A 21,852-nucleotide genomic window follows, 5' to 3' on the forward strand; every position below is an offset into this window, starting at 1 on the left:
CTTTGTTCAATATAAATTCTTTTTTTCTTGCTGAATAAAAGTATACATTTCTTCTTTAAAACAAAAACCTATCTTACTACCTTATCTTGGTAACCCCAAACTTTTGAACAGCAGAAAATTCTGTTGTCAACTGAAGATCTGTTTTGTTCATATTAAAATTCTGCCATACAAAGCATGCAAAATCTGGATTTTATTTACACATAAAGCTTTCGTTTAATGCCTTACAGAACAATCCATATATGTGTCAGTGCCTGAACTGTGCTGCTTGGCATACATTGATAAAATTATGTCGTACAACTGTAAATTTTTGATATGGCTGTTCTATTTCCAATATACCATGGGACTCATGATGGACGACTCAAGTTAATCAAAGACCTGTCTCTCAGGTCGGCTTGTGAAGTAAACCACTCCAAAAGGCCTGCGTTCACACACGCACACACACAAACCGTTTCACAAGCGTCTTAAGTAAGACCGAAACTCTATTTGATTATTATGGTAACCTCTGTCACTCAGAGCTGCCCACTCAAATTAAACCATTCATCCCAGGACCCTAATGTTGCCCCCCAACCCTTGGTGTATATTTGAAATGTATCGCTTTACAAAGAACCGCCAGCCCTCCATCTGGATCCCCGCTTCTATCCTCACCCACATGACAGCCCCAGCGCCCCAGCCGTCAGTCTGCGAAGTGCCCAAATCCACACCCAGCCAAAACAAACAGCCCAGCGAGCGGCACATTCTCCATACAAAGAACACGCCGCATAATAAACACGTCCAGCGGAATAGATAGCATCAAGTACGCACTATTAGGGCAAGTTTAGACTGCGAGAGTAAGCATGCCCTATCAGAGCTGCATACAGAACACACGTCTTTGACAGTCAGTGTGAGCACCGGATTGGATGGAGAGGTGAAATGTTATTTCATCTGTACTCTTATGAGTGTGTGTGTTTGTAGAAGAATGTAAACAATATATTTGGCTGCATGGAACTTCAAAGAGGCATGTTTATTTTTGGGCCAAAAGAGTATCGTAAAGACCTTCATAATTATGACATGACTCATATGAAGGTGGTTTTATGCATGTTTATGACAACTTTCATTACGTGCCCTTTGCTCAGTTGTGCAATTTTTAATGCAAAGATGACGTTTATTTGAGATTATGCAAAAACCATGATAAAAAACGACCCACAAAGTATTCTACACTACTTTTAACTCAGTAAGATGAAACAAAATGGGTCACATAAAATGTGGCAAAGGGATTTTCTTTATATTAGTTAACTGGTATATCACGTATATAATTTTGTTTTAATTGCCAGCACTATTTAGTGACAAAATGCATTATAAAAACCTTTACGACATACGTATTTAATGCAAAGGAAGCTGAAGAGAGTAACAGCTGCTTACTCACCAGGCGTTGAAGTCTCCGTTCTGAGAGTGGAACTGGCTGTAGAAGTCTGGACTCAGGCCTGGTTCTGGGGCCATCATACCATCTGCACGCACACACACAGAGTATACAGAGCAAACAAACATATGAGACAGCGACCCAGCAGAGCCACTTCCACCCAGCAGCTCCCCTCATTTATCTTCCTGACAACCTCTCACTACGACTAGCCTTTGATGACACCAACTCGACGGGCAATCAGGCCAAAATGCAGCATCACAATCCCCATGCATGAATCTGGAAATCTGAATGTAAGCTTTTAACGTTCCGTGTCTGTCAAGTTGTGGCACAAGATGTCGATCAAGTTGTGTTAACAGCCATGAGGGGTGTGTGTGATTTCTAACCAGTGCTGTAGAAGAGATCGGGTTGCTCCAGACCGTCCGGGTCGTCTCCGTACAGGTAGGGCTCGGCGTCCTCCATCTGTCTGCTTTCTACCATCTCCAGCCACTGAGAGTTATGCCAGCGAAACTTCTCGCTTTGGATCTTCTTCCCCCACTCTTCATCATACTCCTTTGCGGAACACACACAAACATGTATATTTATTCGCCTGAGATGTGTTACAACCCTCTCTAACCTAAATTACGCCACGCAGCTGTGCAAATTCATACATTTCAAGTTGTCAAAACAGCGCTGCCACACTGTATCTACGCCAGCTCTACTTGAACTCTCTACAAGACATTTCCAGCGAATATCTTAGAGGCTCCCGAATACTGTCACGCCTGGCAATCTACCATTTACCGTTGAGCAGACTTCTAACACCATCCGGACCCTCCGCAGCAGATATATTTCATCCCACAATGAGGGCTTCTGTCTGAGCAGGGTTTTCCCTGCAGGCCGTGGCTGCTGATGGTGCCACAGAGTAACAGAGCTTCGGTTGAACCCCGTGAAGTCCGTGATTAAAGGTGCGGAGCCCACAGACTGGGTGGAGTGCCACACACAACACACACCTCACCCACAGCCGTACGCTTTCTGCCCAGCCTGCGCTTTTTGGCTTGATTTTGTGGGAATCGGTTGATTTTGTGTTATTGGATTCCTTTGCCAGCGCATGTCAAAAGCGTCAACATCGGTCTACCTCAATCTTCAAGAACCTCTTCTAGTGCTGAACTAGAGCTCTTCTGAGAGACACGTGACTTCATAATTGGCCCTCACTTAAATCCATAAACAATATAAATCAATCAAATCAAATATACATTACTGTTCAAAAGCTTGGGGTCGGTAAGATTTTGTTATGTCTTTGAAAGAAGTTTCTTGTGCTCAAAAGGGGTGCTTTATTTGAAAAACATATTGTAAACCCAGAAATATTGCGCAATTTTATTATAGTCTACAGTTTTTGTTTTGCATGTGAAGGAAACTGAATTTCCTGCAGTCATTATCTTTCTAATACGCTGATTTGACGCTCAAGAAACATTTATTATTATTATCATTATTAAAAACCAGTTGTGATGCTTAAAAAAAATGTTGTGAAAATGCATGACGCAATTTTTAGGATTCTTGAATAGAACAGAAAGTTAAAAATAATCAATTATTTGAAATAGAAAACTTTTTCAACATTATAAATGTCGTCACAGCCCAAGACATTTTTAAAACAGTACAATTTTGATATAACTACCTCTGTCAGCATCTGTTTTAAAACTGTATGAATGAGTTCATTCACCGAAAATGTAAAATGCATGATTTTATTATGGTTTTGGTTATGTTTTAAATTTTTTTTTTTTATTTCAAACTGATGTCTGGGAACTGTTAACTATATTTCCGAATTTTAATTTTGGGAAACTAAAAACAAGTTTATATATGTCTCAGGTTAAATGGAACAGAAATGGTGAATTTTCATAAATATTTATTCTTGGGAGAAGAAAAAAAATTAAAAAATTCTGTCATCATTTACTCACCCTCAAGTAGTTCCAGGGTGCTTTGGGTCACCACTGATTTCCATAGTAAAAAAAAGTCAATAGTGACTCAAAACCGCCTTAACATGGTGACTAAGTTTATACAACTGGATCCAAATGATGAAGAAAACGAATATATTTGTTACTTTCTCATGGAGCAAAGTAGCACATATAACATATTTTACATAAAGCTGAATAAAAATACTATAGTGAAACCCTCTCTGCTAAGTTTATAATGTAACCCCACTAACTATGATGGATTTTTTTTCAATTAACGCAGCATTATCTCTGTTACAGTGAGGCAACAGAGGGGTGCGGGGTGCAGAAGGGGGGCCTGCTGGAACTCAGAGCTCAAGGCCAGCTCTCTGTCCCAGGGTCTAAAGGCCCACAGAGGCGTCCTGCCGCCGCCTGCTCCGCTGAATGAAAATATGGATTAATCAGCCGAGGCCCCCTGTGGCAGAACCTGAGTAAATAAGCCCTGTTTCTCTTTTCTCTGCTCTGTCCATTCATCATGTGGACACAGCAGCGCAGAACTACGCGGGAGCCCGGGGCAAGAAGCCTGATGCAAAGCCCAGAGGGCCAGCGAGAGTACACACTCACACAGGCCTGCACCCACAATTTTATAAGAATCGCTCATCCAAAATGAACACTCTATCATCGCTATCATCTACGTGCACGTTTCTTCACCAATGGCCAAAACTGTTTGGTTAATAAGGTTCTTAAAAATATCTTATTTTGCATTCTGCAGAAGGAATAAAGTCACACAGGTACATTAGGGTGAGCAAATGATGACAGAGATTTCAACTTTTGTTGGCACAATCCCTTTAAGTTTGTTCCAGACTGGGGGTTGGGGAAAATACTTTAAAACAAAGATGTTGAATATATCAGAGATACATGTCAACAGAACCTTCCAAGCAGATCCATTGAGAATTGTTTTGAAGTTGGACCATGAATCCCAGAATCAGTCTAATCAACATGTTTACGATTATTATTATTTTATTTATTATACTATTATTTTTATGTATTTTAACATTTTGTTAAAATAAACTATAAATAAATACTAGCACAGGATATATATTATATTATATTATATTATATTATAATAATTACATAAAGGCATTTATTGTCAAATTTATCAGCTACACTTTTATAAAGTTTACATACTGCATAGTGGCGTCAAGCTTATTTAATTATTATCTTGGTAAATAATTATACCTTCAGAATTGTAACAAAAAATTTTTTCAGGTTTGCAGATTTAATTATAATTATAGTTCTTATTTAATGTCTAAAGTGAACTATTGGAATAAAGAGCACCAAATTAATATGCAATGATAAATTAATGATAATCAATTAATTAAGCTTGATGGCACTATAAAATATGTAAACTTTATAAAAGTGTAGCAGATTGATTGAACATTAATTAAGCTTGAGATGCCACAATGCAATATATAAATTTATATTAAAAAAAGTTGAAAATGACCTTAAGTGTTTTTCACAGAAAGGCCGATGAAAACGTAAATCTGCATACTTGATACCAACGTCAAACATGTCAGTCTGTTGAGCCAGAGCTATACATCTGTACTTTCTCTGTCACCACAGATACAAACCAGATCCCACACGCATGCTTTCATGTGGCCGAGGCTTAACGAGCGGGCTAATAAAGTGAATGAAACACTTCCCCAAACAAACCTGCCTCTCAAGAGTTCACCACCAATTACCGCTATCTAATGTCAGTGAGTGGGCATTAACTGCAGAGATTTTATCAGCACTGTAAACACACATGGTCAGCATCGAGCCAACACACACACACACACACACAAGTCTCTGATTTGGATTGGAGTGTGCATATGTATCGGGGTTGTGTGTAAATACTTACAGCGATAATGTCCAGTGTGTTGTCACAAACCTGCCGGATCTCCACGTTTTTGTCGTGCATAAGGTCGATGAGGTAGGCTGGGGCCTCTTTGAAAAGCAGTTAAGGAGTTCATAGTTCAATTAACATAATTACAATTTTCAATCAGCGCCAAATATTCATTTCTTGATATTTTATCAAGCCATGTAGAAAACTATATATTTTGTTATAGCCATGAGTCCAAGTGCACTGCGTCTTTGTTTGTAAATATTTAGTAAGAGCTCTTAAGTGGTCATATTATTAACTTATTATTTGATAACATTATAAATAGCATTTAGTATTATTAATGCAGTGAAGTACCCACACCTTTGCCATGCAAAGTGTACAAAATATCTAGTTGTTAAAAAGAATGAGGACGTGAACAGCTCAACAGCTCAATCTAAAATTCCCATCATATGATTACAATAAAATCTGGCAAATATCTTTCATTGGAGCTGAAGTTTTCAATTTTGTGGTCTTTGTCTTTAGACTTCTTCAAACCACATAAAAATGGCCTTTGTCTGGCTTTGAGTCCCACTGGTCTGGTCTTTGGTGGCCCGATTTTAGTCTGTAATGTAAAATGTTTTGTCACGAAACCTTAAAAAAAGGCCCTCCAAAGACTGAATAAATAGAATAAAACAGATCCATAGGGTGACAATAGCAAGCCGGCCACTTTCTACAGTGCTTTTTTTTGAGTATTTGCTTTCTCTCTGGATTTGAAAATAATCATGTATTCTTAAACGTAGCTGCAATATTCAGGATCGAAAAACCCAACACAGGCCAAACAGCTGTCAAAGAGCATTTACAAAACATCTGCGCAGATAAACATGCCCATACACGGAAAACCAATTTATTGTAACAAGGATACGAGTGTCCTTAATGATGACATCTCTGGTGGCCTGGTGGAAGACCATCTGGTAGAAGACGTAGATGATCTGACACACAAACTCATCGTCTTCCTGTTGGGCTGGTCACAGCAACACAAGCAGATGAAGAACATTACTCAGACCTCACAAAATCAACCATCTTGCAACTGGACCAGCAGACATATTATTATTATTATTATTATTATTATTACATGAAGGCTTATCATGAGAATATGTGCATGTCAGCACTAAGCTGAAATGCGATACAGCCAACCAACAAACACACACACACACACACACACACACACACTCCAGTGCAGCTGCGCAGGCATTTCCTATCCGATGGTGCCTGTTCATGTGAGCTGACGTTCAAAACCTCCTCCGGTGGATCATGTTTATGTATGAAGGCTCTCGTGAGAAGCCGCCATTTGGGGAAAGTATCAACGTTTCCTCTGAAATGATACAGAAAGCTCCTATAGAGAACTGCCGCCCCCTCCTAACTTTAATAAAAGCCTTTACTTCAATTTTGATCTGGCTCAGAACGCTCTCGTCCCCTGGGACCGAAATTCCTCCAGAAGAATGATAGCAAAGAGGCTAGCTGCTCCATGGGACCAGAAACTGAATACCGCTACAGCAAGGAGCTGCACAAGCTTTGCGCAAGCTACAAATAACATCACAGAGAACATGTCAGCGCCTCTTCAGACGAGAAAGAGCCAGTGAACGAGTATACGAACACAAGTGCTGAAAAGTTATGTATAAATAAAACAATACCCAAGCATCTGTCAATGCGGCGTTGCCACATAATGCTTATCGTGAGGAAAACAAACGTCAGATTTGTTATTGCACTGTTGTGATCAAAGTCATGAAATATTATATGGCATGTAGTGCAAAAACATTTAATGTAATTGAGACAATTGTGTCTGGAGTGCAGGAAAAGTTAAAAAGCTGCCAATTCAAAACAAAAGAAGTATCTTTGCTTTTTCTCTTTGAGAGGAGCTGTGTATGCTGTGGCCGTAGCTATTTTTTGCCCTCCACCTCCTTGGACCTTTTAAACATTTATTCTTTTCATGGCGAGGAAGAGCCCCGCCATCAGGCATTTATTGAAATGAAGGCTCACATTGAGCAGAACCAGCAAATGTGATGCATGCCATGAACCTGGTGCTTTCCTGTTCCTGAAAAAACTGTCACTTCCCAGCACATAATGCACAAAGCGGGAACCAGCCCTCCGTGTCCCAAGCAGCCACGGGCTGTTTATTTATTCTAATTTATTCTAATTTAATATTAGTTTAGTCTAAATAAACTCCTCAAAACTCATTTCATCAGATCACATTAGGGAAGACAAAGCATGCCAATTTGAAATCGGTTACTTGAGTGGCTACAGACACGCAAAGCTGTAGAGATTCGGCCAAACAAAAGGAGAAATCAAAACAGCACTGATCTTTTCCTCTGGAATTTATTTTTATGGCTGGCGATAATGAAAAAGATTTTATGTTCGAGAGGGTTTGGAGATCAGTTCGTTTCTTTAAGCAATCGCAATGCTAATAAACGTATGTAAGTGTTGGCAGCGCACTTACCATTTAGCAGCTCGATAAGAGCAGGAATGATGCCAGACTTAGCCAGCATGACGGCACAGGAGTCGTCCATTGACACCGTTCCGATCATGATCACCACCTCCAGGATCAGGTCATCCTCTGCTGAGCCTGAAACACAGAGGTTAAAGGTCAAGTCTGGTTTGGAACAATAAAAAATGGTATTTCGTACAACTCCAATAAGGAATGCCAATGAATGACATACTACCTTTACCCAAAAAGTGTTTCATTTGTGACAAATAAATGAGGTTGATGTCAAAAGTTAGGCCGTTTTTACACAAAATTGGATTACAAGAGAAATAGAATTATAATATTTATTTTTGGGATTATAAACAGACGTCACTCACTCTCTACACAAACGATTAACATGTTAGGGTTTCATATCGGATATTGCTTCACATACACAAAATACAAGTAAATATATCAGTAATTTGAAATACTCTAAAATTTTTAAACAGCATTTTGCACAATTCTGCAAATTAAGAGACTACTTGTATTTCTTTAAAATGATTTGTCTCGCACAAGACCTGTTAATGAACAGGAAACAGGTGCTGAACAGTTATGAAAAACTTGTCAAGTTTGTGATATAACACCTTGATGTCAATACAGTGTAGCGCTGTACTGTGTGCAGCAGGCTCTGTATTAGAGTCCACTACAAATACACCACGAAACACAAACAGGTACAGGTTAGCTTTACCAGGTTTGAGGTGGTCTTTGAGGTAGGGCACCAGATTGTACTCTTTGAGCAGGAGCTCCCAGTCCAGGTCAGGTATGTTAAGGTTCGCCATTGTACCCAAGCACTCGATAACAAACTCTTCATCCCCTTCCTGCTTGATCTGAGCTGCCAGATCGCCCACGTAGTCCTGAAAGGGTAGATCTTTAGGTTTTTATTTAGATTAAAACTTTTGCTTCATGAAATTACAAATGTAAAACTATTCGGGCTATCAAATATATATAAATAAAAAGAATGTTTGTAAAATTAAATGAGTAATCAAGGTCAACACAACAATGTTTAATTATGCTTTTATGTTTTCTTTAAGTAATTTGTAACTTCAGACTGTTAATGAAATGACTTAGACGATATTAAAATTACAATGAAGAGCTGTTTCAGAGGTCCCTCGTGCTGTGAGATGTTTCGGATCATTTTCATCAGCAGTGGGTCCTTTAGTTTAAGTGCTCTTTTCATCAGCATCTTCAATCCATTACCTGTAGAGCAAATACACAACTAACAGCGTTCAGATATTAATCATAAGATTGAACAGATTCAATGTATCGTTTATTAAAGACAAGTGTGACAGTATGTTTTATTACAATAAACACCAATGTTTTTGACATGATCAGTGATATTCCTGGAGAAATGAGACTCAGGCTCTTACCCTCACAGATAATCTGAGCGTTAGTCTTGTTAGCAGCCAGGTTGATGCAGAATGAAATGAGCTCGGTGTCGATCCTCTCTTCGCCATGTTCAAAGAGCATTTGCATGAGCTGTTCACACACAACACAGGATTCCGGTTAAATTGCTAAGCGCAGGGTAAAAGCAGGATAACATTAAATAACCAGACCGCATTATAAAAGGTACAGCAGGGCTTAAAACGAACAACAGAAAAACATTCAGAAACTATGAAGTTGTGCAACTTTCCTGCAACAGCTGCAAACTGGGCACCAAAAATAAGCGTTGATAGAGTTTTTATTTTTTAAAGAGGCTAGAGTATATTTATTTCAACAGAATTATCACATTACATGCTTGAAGGCTCGTGCTGATTAACACGACTACATTCAGCGGAGGCCAAAATTCTTAGAACACTATTTTCAGCAGCTAAAGACGTCTCTATCTTTTTGGTGTAGTTTGTCAATAGGAGACATCAGTTTACATTTCCAAAGTTTCATTTAGCCATTAATTGTAATAATTCACTGAGATTTTTGTTTGGAGTCAGCGGTGCTCCACACAGAGATCTGATTAAAAGGTTCAGGCCCTTTGTGAAAAAATGCTTTAAAATAAAGAATGCTGTCAAAAACAATGTCATATAGTTTCTTTATCAATTATCTTCTATTAACTAAACTAAATCAACACTTGGTGTGACCACCCTTGCGTTTAAAGGAGCTTTTTGCACTAAAGGTGCACTTGCTAATAGTTTTTCAGGTAGCTTCGCAGGTAAGTTTCTTGAAGCATCTGGAGATGTTGCCAGTTCTTCTGGATTTAGTCCGTTTCAGTTTATTCTGTTTCTTCCTGTCATTCCAGACAGTCTGGATGATGAGATCAGATCTCTGTGTGGAGCACTGGCTGTTGTCAGACTCCCTGTGCAAAAAAAATCTCACTGGATTATTACAAATTAAAAGCAAAAAGTAAACGTATAGTGCTTACTGACACACTACAGCAAAAGACAGAAACAACTGACTTTGAAGCCATTTTTTAGCTGGTAAAAATACTAGTTTTCTAATCATTTTGGCCGACGCTGTATTTAGGAAACTCTGATCCTTCTTTGTTCTTTCAGTTCAATTACAGCAAACACATGATTCAGGTTCAAATATAAACTACTGAGATTTCAAATGTAAAGTATTAAAGAATCAGAGCATAAATATTTCGTTGAATAAGAGTATAGTTTTTATGTTTTATTTATTAGTTGTAGTACTATTATTATTTGTTAAAATTGCATTTAAAAATAAATTTTAAAATAAAAATGCACCTAAATCGAAGTTACATCATCAGTATTAATTGAGTAATAATTTAATTAATAATTTTGGCTGTTTTTATAAATAATAAAATAAATAAAATAATTCTGGGCTGACACCTGCTAATCTAATGTGAAGCCTAGAATAGGGCTGATGTGTGGTTTCCAAACGCCTCAGAGAGTGATATCACTATGGGCCTATATCACTATTGAAGCACATTTTTTAAATGAGTATTGCATGTGGAGTATCGTGCAACAATCAGACAGAAACCAAAAGAAAAGAAATAAATGATCAAAGAGGTGGTTCCTGACAGGGAGAAGTATTAGTGCTGTCATTGTTGGCGAGAGGATTGATATTTGTGTTTTTATTCACAAGCCAGAGAGAGTTGAGACAATATCCCACAGTCCGCTTCAATCAGGTCAATGCTGCAGCTGATAACGGCCCAACGAGAGAGACTTGGCAGACCTGTCTCAAGGAGATAACTGGCCAGTGGCCAACAGATTCCGCACATGTGGTTGAAAAGAGCGATGAGAAGATGAACAGATGAAGACAGAGGAGGCTCCGCTGGCTGCAATGGGCACGGGCCACGGTATGGGCCAGTTGGATGTTAAACAGGAAGGCCCGACCAGACCAACGCAAGCCTGTGAAGAGGCAGCAGTGAGCAATCAGGCCTTTCCCATATTGAGTATCACATAACCTGGTCCCAGGCCTCCAAATCACGCAGTCTAGACTCACTGGCACCTGCTTGCTCCTATTTACCAGCAATGGGAGGCCCTGCCTCGTACCCCTGAGTCATCCCCTCCCTCCCACCTCCGTCTCTGAGCTCTCCATGGTTTCATAGCTCCACAAGCCCTGCAAGCATTTCCTCACACACACACACACACACACCTCACAGCTTTGAGTAATTATAGCGAGACCCCTTTGTGGCAGAGGAATGGGTCCAATGCTGAGCCTCTTCTCGCCAGTTCAGAACCCAGAGCAGCGAGGCCTTTTGATCTAAATCCTAAATCCTCCCCTACAGAAGAGGGTCCAGGACGGCTGCCAGCACTGACCTGAGAGACACCAGATCCACAGACAACAACCGACACACTTCAGCTATTGACCAAGAGTCAGGGGACTCTTCAAAACAAAAAGAAAGGACAAAACAAAACAAAAGGACGAATGAAAGAATAAACAGCTCTAAGAATTAATGAATAAAACAAGGAACAAAGGAAGGAAAGAGAGAAAGGGAGAAAGAAACAAAAGAAAGAGCGAACGAAAACAAACATCCGAAAGAATGAACAAACAAGAGCAAAAACGAAACAAGAACAAAAGTGAACAAAAACATGAGCTGAAAGACAGAAGAAATAACAAACATGAAAGAGTGAAGAAACAAACAAAAACTGTATATGAATAAAAGAAAAAAACTAATAAACAAATATCAGAATTAAAAGAATGAATAAAAGAACGAATAAAAGAAAGAAAGAAAGAAAGAAAGAAAGAAAGAAAGCAAGCATTTCATACCTCCCTAAGGAGTCCCACAGCTATTCTGACATCATGCCCCGACCGTCTCCAGGCGGATTGGCGGAGCGATTAGGTTGAGGAATTTAACTTCTTTTTTTTTTTTTTTTTTTTTTTTTTAACAAGCATCTGGTAGGCATTTTCACCCAATTAGAGAAGACAAGCATTTTAAAGATGACAACACTCGGGCAGAAGTTGTTTCAGAGAAATTGTACCCTGGCAATTGCTAGTGACCTCACAGAGGCCCCCCTCCAATTAAATTAGCTCTGTTATCTCATTAACGCCATGTGAGAGAAAGACAGCGCAGTAATTAGCCCACTTGAAAACACAAGGTGTGGTGCACACATGATACATAAATTACACACCACAGCTGCAAAAAACATGCTTGAAATAGCATAGTGCAAAATATCTTTTAGGACCTTTGTATACATATACATACATTACACACACACACACACACACACACACACACACACACTTTATAATCTACGTTAAAGGAATAATTCACCCAAAAATGAATTCTATCATCATTTACTCAACCTCAAGTAGTTTCAAACCTATGTGAATTTCTTTGTTCTGCCAAACACAAAGAAATATATTTTGAAAAAAGTTCGCAACCAGGTAGTTTTGGGTCAGCATTGACTTCCATAGTATTTTTTCCCTGCTATGGAAGTCAATGGTGACCGAAAACAGCCCGGTTATACCTTTTAACGATGACAGAATTTTCAAGTTCACTTGATGATGAAGAAAAATCAATGCATTTTATTATCAGTTAGGAACCCTCAAGTGATAAAAGACTGCAAAGTCTTTTTTAAAAAAAATAAAAAAAATCAATGTACACTTATGTCACTGGTAATTTCTATTGTGTGCAGTTAGAATCTATTCTGAAGAAGTAGGTGCTAATTTAGTCTCTCAAAAGACATCTCCGTGCATAAATTAGTTCCTAATCCCTGCAGCACAAAGCAGGTATATCAATAGTAATAGAACCTATGAAAACATTTATCTGGAGCAAAAACCTCTTTACATTACTTCATTCCTAAAAAAAAGTAATCTGATTACAGTAACATGTCACTATGATAAGAGAAGGAATGATGTGTGTGTCCTGGCAGAAAATTCTTCTTTTCCTGTTAACAATTAATTTTGGGTTGCTTTCTTTCAAAGCAATAGCTCACCCCAAAATAATATATTAAAAATGTCAAATTAAAAATTAATCATTATTTACTCACCATTATTTTGTTCCAAACCTGTATGACGTTTTTTTTTATTCCATAGAATATTAAATAATATATTTTGAAGAATGTTGGTAATTAAACGATTTCGGATCCAATTGATTTACTTCCATTTTTTTATCCAAGCTCATGGAAACCAATTACTACTTAATATAATGTTATATTTGTGATATATATATATATATATATATATATATATATATATATATATATATATATATATATATATATAATGTACTGTTTATGTATGTCTTTATATAAACATATATACAGTATACACAGTAACAGAAGTGAATAAAGTTTAAAGAAGGTGCTCACCTGAGGAATGCAGTCAGTATACGCAAACATGGATTTAGATTTGTCGTCCACGCTGATGTGGTACAGGATACGCATCGCCACGTGCTTGTACGTGTCATCACCTACAGATGAAAAAAAAACCTTCAGAGAGATTCACGCCACATGTAAACCTTTCAAGCGCTATCTAAATTGATCAGTCGTGGTCAGTTAGATAATGTATTTACACTGGCTCGTGCCGAGAGCGAACCATTTATCACAGAGATTATAGATAAGAGCATGTGGGGTATGTGATTGCAATCCAAACTCAATCCGCAGGGGATAGAGAGAGACCGCAGATACACACGCACCACACACACTACAAAATGCTCTCATTAATAACACTTTACTCCCTCCTCCTCCTCCTCTTCTTCGTCTCTAATGCTGATACTCCCCTGTGAGATAGGAAACACTCAGATAGAGCAATGGGATAATCAGTCATCATGAGTCCGACCGTGGCAGTCGGGACCCCGAGAAACCCCAGAACACATTATCACATCGGCGATTAGAAGCAGATGTGACCGCTGGGGATTTCAGGATAAAAAAGGAAGAGAGAGCGAGGGACGGCGGGGTAGGTAAAGAAGAGGTTTGCTTAGTTTGTTTAATTGGGGACACGGGAGTGGAGTTAATAAGAGAGGGCCGTCCCGGTGGCCGGGACACGTGCTTCTCATTAGCGGCCGCGGGCGCCGTTGACCCGCGTCGCTGCCTCACCTCAGAGAGAGAAAGCGGAGACGGACAGACTTTACGACAGCTTTTAATCTCAGCCCTAACTGCTGAAGCGTAAATGCCTAACACGTCGAAAAAAAAACGCGCAATTAAGCCCTTAGATGTAATCACGGGAAGGATTTACAAAGCTCGGGAAAAAGGCGCACGTCATACGCATCAAATTACCAGAAATATTGCGGTCGATGCCTGACGGAGACTCACGAAAAGCGCAGTCGGATTGTTGCGAACGACTGAAAATGAAAACAGACACAAAGAGGAATTACTCCCGTATGAAGTGACTAGCTGAACTCATGATCACTGGGTAAATGTGTTTGGCTTCGCCTCGATCCACGATATCTGATAGAAGCGGTCATAGTTTAAGCCAAACCTCCGTCGTCCGCACCTGCACCAGCTTCTGCCAAAGCAGGATTTCGGTGTAACTGTATATCGCGCAGCTTGTAAAGACAATCATTCTGATGTAGATCGTATGTTGGTTTTCAAACATTTCAACGTTACTGATTTTCCGACGTAGATCCTTGGATGCAACCTTAAATAGCCTCCTTCTAGTTTGAAGATAAGAGTGTATAATACACATCTAAAGATAACTTTCATTTGGTAACCTTACCGATATCGTTTTTCCAGTAACTTCAGTCATGCAAGTTTTCTCTCATTTCGTGCTGGGCCAAAAAGGGTTTATTCAAACGGAATAATAGCAAAGTATATTATACCGCTGGTTTTCATGGAAAGCTGGTAGAGAGTACACAGAAAATTAAAGAGGAAAAATTACTTCATATTTTAGGGCTGTCAAAATTTACGTAAGAAATAAAGCAAATGTATTTAATATTATTTACCACTTTTCAACGAACTTGCCAAACTGTACACTATTACCGTTTCTTTAACTTTTCTAAAATTATTTTAAAAAAGTAATTCATGTGATTAATAGAGTTTATTTCAGTTGATAGTTTTAAACGGTAATAATAACTATAATAATTTGCATATTACTGTTCAAAACTTTAAGGCCACGGAACGGAATACTTTTTATTCATTAGACAATAAAGATAGTTATAACTAAAAGTCTTTTTTTTTTTTTAAAGATGATCTTTCTATTCATCAAAAAATTCAAAAAAGTAAGTACCCAGCAGAGCAGTGAGTTTGGGCAGCAAACCCACATGCACCATTTTGGTGCGCAGACCCGTGTCAAAGGAGAGGTTGAGGAGAAGTCGCAGAGTGACGTTCATCAGGTCTTCCTGTTCACATGGAACCAGACGAGCCAGCTTCTCTACAGTGTCCATTTCAGCCTATTACAAACATACAAGTGAGATAAACACGATACAATCAATTAGAGTGGAAAGAAGTAGCTACATAAAACTACATACTTTTTATCCTTTGAAAACAGCTTAGTCCGTAGGAACAAACAGAATAATCTTTTTTTTTTTCTCAGCTTCTCCTGTAATAGCCAGGTTTTTGTCCAACATGTGTTTTTATGTACAACATGATGAGAGATTTTCAAAGCCAAAGTCTATTTCTTTTATCTACAACAAGGATTTGGTTAAGGGATACAGGAATAAAAACAACTTCTGTCTTGATAAATGTACGTTCATAGCCAGGGGAGATTGATTCCAGGTGCACTGACAGTGGAGCGGCGTTTGGACAACCAGGATGAAGCTCAGCAACGACAGAAACGTCCTGCTAGAAATGACCCCATAATTCTCCAGGACCTACTTTATCTACACATACCAATCCAAAGTTTTTTGATTATGTATTTATTTTTGATTAAACATTTTTTTAATGACTGGTTTTGTTTTAGACCTATTATGCTAACCGAGGCTGCATTTGACTAAATAATAATATTGAGACATATTATTGCAATTTAAAAGAACTGCTGTCATTTTTGAATACATTTTAAAATGCATTTTATTCCCGTGACGGAAAAGCTGTGTTTTTCTTACCAGCAACTGCTCTCCAGTATTCAGTTTCACATGAAATGATATGACTTTTAAAAATATTATTATTTATTTTTGGTAATTATTAATAATGTTTCTTGCTGTTGTTTCAGGATTCTTAAATGCAAAAGAAAAGAAATTGAAATCCCTTTATAACATTGTAATTTTTTTTTGCACTAAATCAGCATATTAGAATGATTTCTGAAAGATCACGTGACACTGAAGACTGAAGTGATGATGCTGAAAATTCAGTTTTATGATTACAGGAATAAACTATGCTTAAAATACAGTCAAACAAAACAGTCCTTTTAGATTACTATTTCACAATATACTGTTTTACATATTTTTGTTTTAATAAATAGTTGCAGCTTTGGTGAGAACAAGTGACTTTGTTTTTTAAACATTACTATAATCCTTCTGCTCAACGTTTGACCAGATCTTCATTCATGAAATTGTATTTCGAAGCTTCTGATGTGTTTGGCACTAAAAAAAAGATCTCACCATATCGTTCTTGTTCTCCAAGAAGATGCTGAGCTTTTTGAGGAAGGAGACCACCAGCACCAGCAGCTCCTCATTCTCCCTGTCTAGAGACTTGACCAGCAGGTGCACAATGTTCTTGTTCCTCATCTTGAGCTCGCTGCGGGTGTCCTCAGACAGATTCAACAACAGGTAGAACGCAACTAGAGCCGTAGGAAGGAAGAGGAACATATAATCAAGGCCTCACGGATGATTGGAACCAGTAAAACATATCACTTCCTGCACCTCGCAGCAGCTGCTCCTGTTTGACCAGGAGGCTTTGGTATTTCTTAAGGGTTTTCTCATACTCCTTCTGCAAGCTCTGGTTTTCGGGGTCCTCTTCACGTGGATACGTTAAGGAGTAACCTACCTCAGGTTAACACATTTGTTTTATGCCATGAACGGTTTGAGTGCAAAGAAATTGATTAAAAAGGATATAAGCCTTGCTCTTCTTCTCCAGCTCATCTTGCCAGAGGTCGTATTTCTTCAGCTCGTGCTCAATGATGTTCATGCACAGCACGCCAATTTTATAGTGCATAATGAGCCCGTGGAACTGCGAGAAACTGGAGGAAGAAAACAAGTGGTGAGGTTCTGTCCTTCCCCGACCTCTCCTGGCACATTCGGCCAGACACTGATGTATGCGATACAATCGGAGAAGTAGACAATGGCTGGTATGCAGAGACACTGAGACGGACGTGCCAGATGAATTTCATACTCTAGTCCTGATTAGTACATAAACAAAACCGAAAGATCAGGCCAAACAGCTCATCATACATTTCAAATACATCCTTCAAACGTCAAAGTCATTCTAGCTTGCGGAAAGAAATTTCCACATTAGCCATCTGAAAACGAGAGCCAAGGAAAACCATCAAGTGAGAGCAAACACTTTCATAGCTCAAATAAATGCTGACAGCTATCTCAGTAAAAGCAGTAACCCGATCCGCAGCGACTAAAGATGTTTTGAGAGCGTATCATGGTTTTCTTAAGGCTCTCAACCTTATACGAGAGCTATATGAGAATATCTGGTATGCAATCTGCTTCTATAAAAAATGGAAGAAGTATATTAATCCACTAAAACTGAACACACTGTGTGCTTCTTTCTCTCTACACTACCATTAAAAAAATTGGGGGAAGCGAAAGTCAATGTTTTAAAGGACGTTTCTTATGCTCACCAATACTGCATTGTATAGTAAAAAAAAAGCAATATTGTGAAATACGCATTTTCCGTTTGCATGTGTCAAATGTCATTTATTTAATTGTAATTTATTTATTAGGTTAATTTACTGAATTTTAAAAGTGTCACATGTTCCTTCAGGCATTATTCTAATATCCTGATTTAGTGCTCAAGACATTTCTAATTATTGATGTCAAAAAAAGTTGCGCTGCTTTATATTTTCACGGAAACTGTGTTTACAGCGTTTCTTCGAAATGTAAATATTTTGTAACAGTGTAGAAGTCTATCACATGAGACCAATTTTTTGCATCCTGAAAAAAGTGTTAATTTAATTTTTTTCCAAAATATATCTGATTGGCTAGGTAGCTGCTTTTTTGTGTTCAAAAACAACTGGATGGACTGCAACAGATAAGATGTGTTTTTAAACGTTGAACCACTGTCCAACCATTGTGTAACTGTCAACAGTGTCTGTACATCCCACAGAGACTACAGAATACAAGCAGATCATACCAGGAAAATTGCTAACAGTAAGCGATTTAATGTCCAATTAAGTCACTGTTTTGAAATGTAATTCTAAAGCACTGAATTAGTTGATGAAGCCGTGTTTTGAGGGCTGTAGTGGTGAGAGACGCCACTTCTCAGAGAGGCTTCACTTCACCGCGCTGACAGCACATTAAAGATCAGCGTGCTTGTCAGCGCACTAAAATCTTCCTCAAACATTGCCTCGATCCTGTTTCAGGCCCATCAAAGCACTACAACAAAGACACTGTAAATAAATGATGTACCTTGAGAAGCAGAAGAAGACGTAGATGATAATAGTCGCTAGCTCCACGCTGTGTTTCCAGTCCTCTCTCAGGACCCGTGCAAGAGCCCCAAGCACAGCCTCTGGAAAAACATCACACTAGTCACAAACAACTGGATCATCTGACAAAATCAGGCATATATTGCAAGAGCTCGATGTGGCTGCTTTATGTGGCAATTCATCGGTTTATGATGATTTGTTGCCAAATAATAACACTGTTGACAGTGAATTGAGAAGAAGAAGAAGAAAAAAAAAAGAGTTACCATTATGTAGGAGCTCCTCCAGGTTATCAGGGTTACGGGCCAGATGGAGGATCAGAGTGGAGCCTCTAATCTTCTCGGGCATGCTCTCATACAACAGCTCAATATAATCATCCATTTTATTGACATTGGCCTCTTCGTTAACCTGAAAAATATTACAGTAATATATCAACATTATTGAGTCAATCAAGGCTCTCAATCAAGTAAAATATTTATATTTGTCAAAGAGTACACAATGTATTGTATCACAATACACGCTGTTCCTTAGCAGCTTTATGGAAAACCACGACGTTATTGTTTATAAAACCTTAATAACTTCCTGCCTTTACTGTCACATTTAGCAGATTTTGAGCTGGATGATAATACAATTTAAATATCCCAGTTGAGACATGCATATGCATATGCATATGCATATATATATATATATATATATATATATATATATATATATATATATATATATATATATATAAGAAATACATTGCACAATGTGAATATACTGGATGAAGTTGGACATACTTACATATCAAGCTTTATTTAATGAGCTTGGCGATAATATAGCAGCTGAGATTTGCTATATAGTAAAATATCACTTTACATAAGTGCACTGTATGAAAGCAGATACACAGCTGGTTGTAAATATAGTTTAGATTTTTCACCAATCTATCACGCAATCAAGCAGTTGAGATTTGGTAGTTTGTCAGACTTAACAAATCCGGAAAGTAAGCAGTATTACTGTCATGTAAACACACAGTCCTCCATTGTTATTAACACGACTGTTTTATTTGTGGGTGAGATTTCATTTGCTGAGCTTCAGTAATGATTAAATGACACCAAACAAAGACTGCAAATGACTTTACAACATACCATCTGGGTTTGGTTTATATATAACTTGGAAAGAAGACGACACTTGAAATTGTGGATCGGTTTCAGTCCGGTTTGAATTAGTTGGTAAAAATCACACAGATCAGAATAAACCAGCTGTCGTATCAAATTATTTCTAGAACGCATTCACGTCCTCAAAAAAAATGTGTAACTTAAAATATGCGTACTTCCATTCCTTCAAATGGCAGAAGTTCTCTAGGTTTCGATGGTTTCTTTTCCTTCTTCTCCACTAAGGACATGAAACAACAAATGCCGTCATCATTATATGTGATAACATACATGAATATAAATGCATAAATAAACACCACTAAAACAAATGATAAGTAGGTTGCTTGTCCACCGAAGACTGTATATCGTTTACAGCAGAGAATCAAGTTTTAAAAAGGTATCTACATTTACTGCTGGTCTTCTTTCGGTTCTGTAAATACAGCAGCAGATGCTCCACCTCCGCCAGCTTTGATGGATGAATGATTTTACACTCTTCCACCACCTTTCTAGCCAGGGCAGATACATCAGTGCTGGCATTCAGGCTCCTCAGGCGGATGCTATACAACAAACACAGAAAAAAATGTAAACTAAAGCTGAATTAAACATAAAAAATGGTGTGTGTGTGTGTGAGTGTGTGTGTGTGTGTGTGTGTGTGTGTGTGTGTGTGTGTGTGTGTGTGTGAACATGCTGTAGGGTTAAACAGTTGATCTCTGCTTACACTTTCTGGCACTCTTTCTTCTCCTCATGCCTGGCATTGCCCGTCTCTCCTAAAATGGATGCTTCCACTTCATAGTACACCACTAGAGCCTTCTCTGTTGGATGCACATCTATATCCCCAGTCCTACACTTCCTAACAGACACAGGAGAGATGAAGATCGGATGTGACAGTGAGCTGCATCAAACACTGGCAGTGCCTCAAACCCTACAGTAAGCTGGCAAGCCTTGACAGCAATTCCGGGCAACGTAAGAGGTACAGATGACCAGGAAACTGCACAAAAATGCTACACGAACGTCTAGTTGAGCGGAGACACCGGTAACATAACGGGATGGTTAAAGTAGGCCACGCCCATCCGCAAGTGAATTTGACCCAGATTTACCTTTCTATAATAAATATAATAAAATGATAACATAAAATCGGTGAGGGTAAACCCGCAGCACAATATACATAAGATATATGCAGCGCTTCCTCTTTAATAGATGGAAATAACCGAATGAGAATAACGCTATCATATGGTGATGCACGCTTAAGCTAAATGTTGTCGTTACCGTTGCACATACTGCGACTCGTCCGGCTGCATTTTATTCCGTTCATGTGAAAGCGAGAGACGTCGGCTCGGCTTCTGTTCAGGATGTTGACATGAATGAGAATCAAAGCATCGCTCATCTCATCCGCACCGTACCGAGTCTGATCCGCTATCACCGAGGGTCGGAGAGGGACGGGAGCCGGGGCTGAGCGCGCTCGCCATCTGCAGGACCGGAGCGAGGCGAGGCGGGGCGGGGCGGGGCGGCGGAGCACAACAAACACCGCGAGGCCGAGGGCTGGCTCTCTTTAACATATAGTGTTTCCAAAAGAACTGCAATCAATCAGATGTTTTTATCCACGTATCATTTGGTTTTCACAACGGTAGTCAAGGGTTAAAGTTAAAGTGTTCATCATAAAGAGGCAATAAACACATAAAGTGCTGGTAGGCTAATACAAAAAATGTTAGACCTTGAATGGAATACTTGATTAGTAAGCTATAATTGGAAGAGGTTAAATAGTTAAGTAATAGTTATAAGGGTTGAGTATCAATAAGTATATTCACTTGTCTAATCATTCAATTTTGATAAGGTACACAAATGGCTTCTAGCACTGTTTTATAGTAAGTTGAGATTTCTATAAAATAACAGACATGCATTTATTCATTACGAATTTGTTTAGATTGTGGGATTAATTACTGCGTTTACTTAACTGATTTATTTAGTAATGTGTTTTTATAGCATGGAGTAACTTCGTTTACGCTTGAGAGAAAGCACTTGACTCTAGTATGAGATCAGCAGCTCTTTTAAGCGCAATATACAGTATAAGAATAAATTATATTGGTTAATTAATTTAGCGTCAGATTTCCAAATCAAAAGTTACATTTTCTTAGAACTTTTTCTTGCGTCGTGCTGAAAGTCCTGGACACCTGACTGTGTCA

General features: G+C 38.6%; 1 protein-coding gene across 1 annotated transcript in view; it reads right to left on the minus strand.

Annotated features, from left to right (window-relative positions):
- The window catches only part of kifap3b (kinesin-associated protein 3b), a 25,178-nt gene extending 4,064 nt beyond the window's left edge, over window positions 1-21,114 (minus strand). Inside the window, exons 1-19 of the mRNA XM_043258992.1 lie at window positions 20,939-21,114; window positions 20,391-20,522; window positions 20,078-20,229; window positions 19,852-19,913; window positions 18,803-18,944; window positions 18,523-18,622; window positions 17,002-17,126; window positions 16,810-16,908; window positions 16,549-16,727; window positions 15,240-15,402; window positions 13,385-13,485; window positions 9,044-9,152; window positions 8,761-8,873; window positions 8,365-8,530; window positions 7,653-7,778; window positions 6,081-6,179; window positions 5,198-5,283; window positions 1,780-1,945; window positions 1,403-1,484 (exon numbers count right to left, since the gene is read on the minus strand). Of these exons, the coding sequence (XP_043114927.1) occupies window positions 1,403-1,484; window positions 1,780-1,945; window positions 5,198-5,283; window positions 6,081-6,179; window positions 7,653-7,778; window positions 8,365-8,530; window positions 8,761-8,873; window positions 9,044-9,152; window positions 13,385-13,485; window positions 15,240-15,402; window positions 16,549-16,727; window positions 16,810-16,908; window positions 17,002-17,126; window positions 18,523-18,622; window positions 18,803-18,944; window positions 19,852-19,913; window positions 20,078-20,229; window positions 20,391-20,522; window positions 20,939-20,970 (2,234 nt within the window). The 5' untranslated portion in view covers window positions 20,971-21,114. The remainder of the gene's footprint in view (window positions 1-1,402; window positions 1,485-1,779; window positions 1,946-5,197; window positions 5,284-6,080; window positions 6,180-7,652; window positions 7,779-8,364; window positions 8,531-8,760; window positions 8,874-9,043; window positions 9,153-13,384; window positions 13,486-15,239; window positions 15,403-16,548; window positions 16,728-16,809; window positions 16,909-17,001; window positions 17,127-18,522; window positions 18,623-18,802; window positions 18,945-19,851; window positions 19,914-20,077; window positions 20,230-20,390; window positions 20,523-20,938) is intronic.
- Window positions 21,115-21,852: the final 738 nt, after the last annotated feature.

Source organism: Puntigrus tetrazona, chromosome 2, assembly GCF_018831695.1.
Source record: "Puntigrus tetrazona isolate hp1 chromosome 2, ASM1883169v1, whole genome shotgun sequence".
NCBI classification, from domain to species: Eukaryota; Metazoa; Chordata; class Actinopteri; order Cypriniformes; family Cyprinidae; genus Puntigrus; species Puntigrus tetrazona.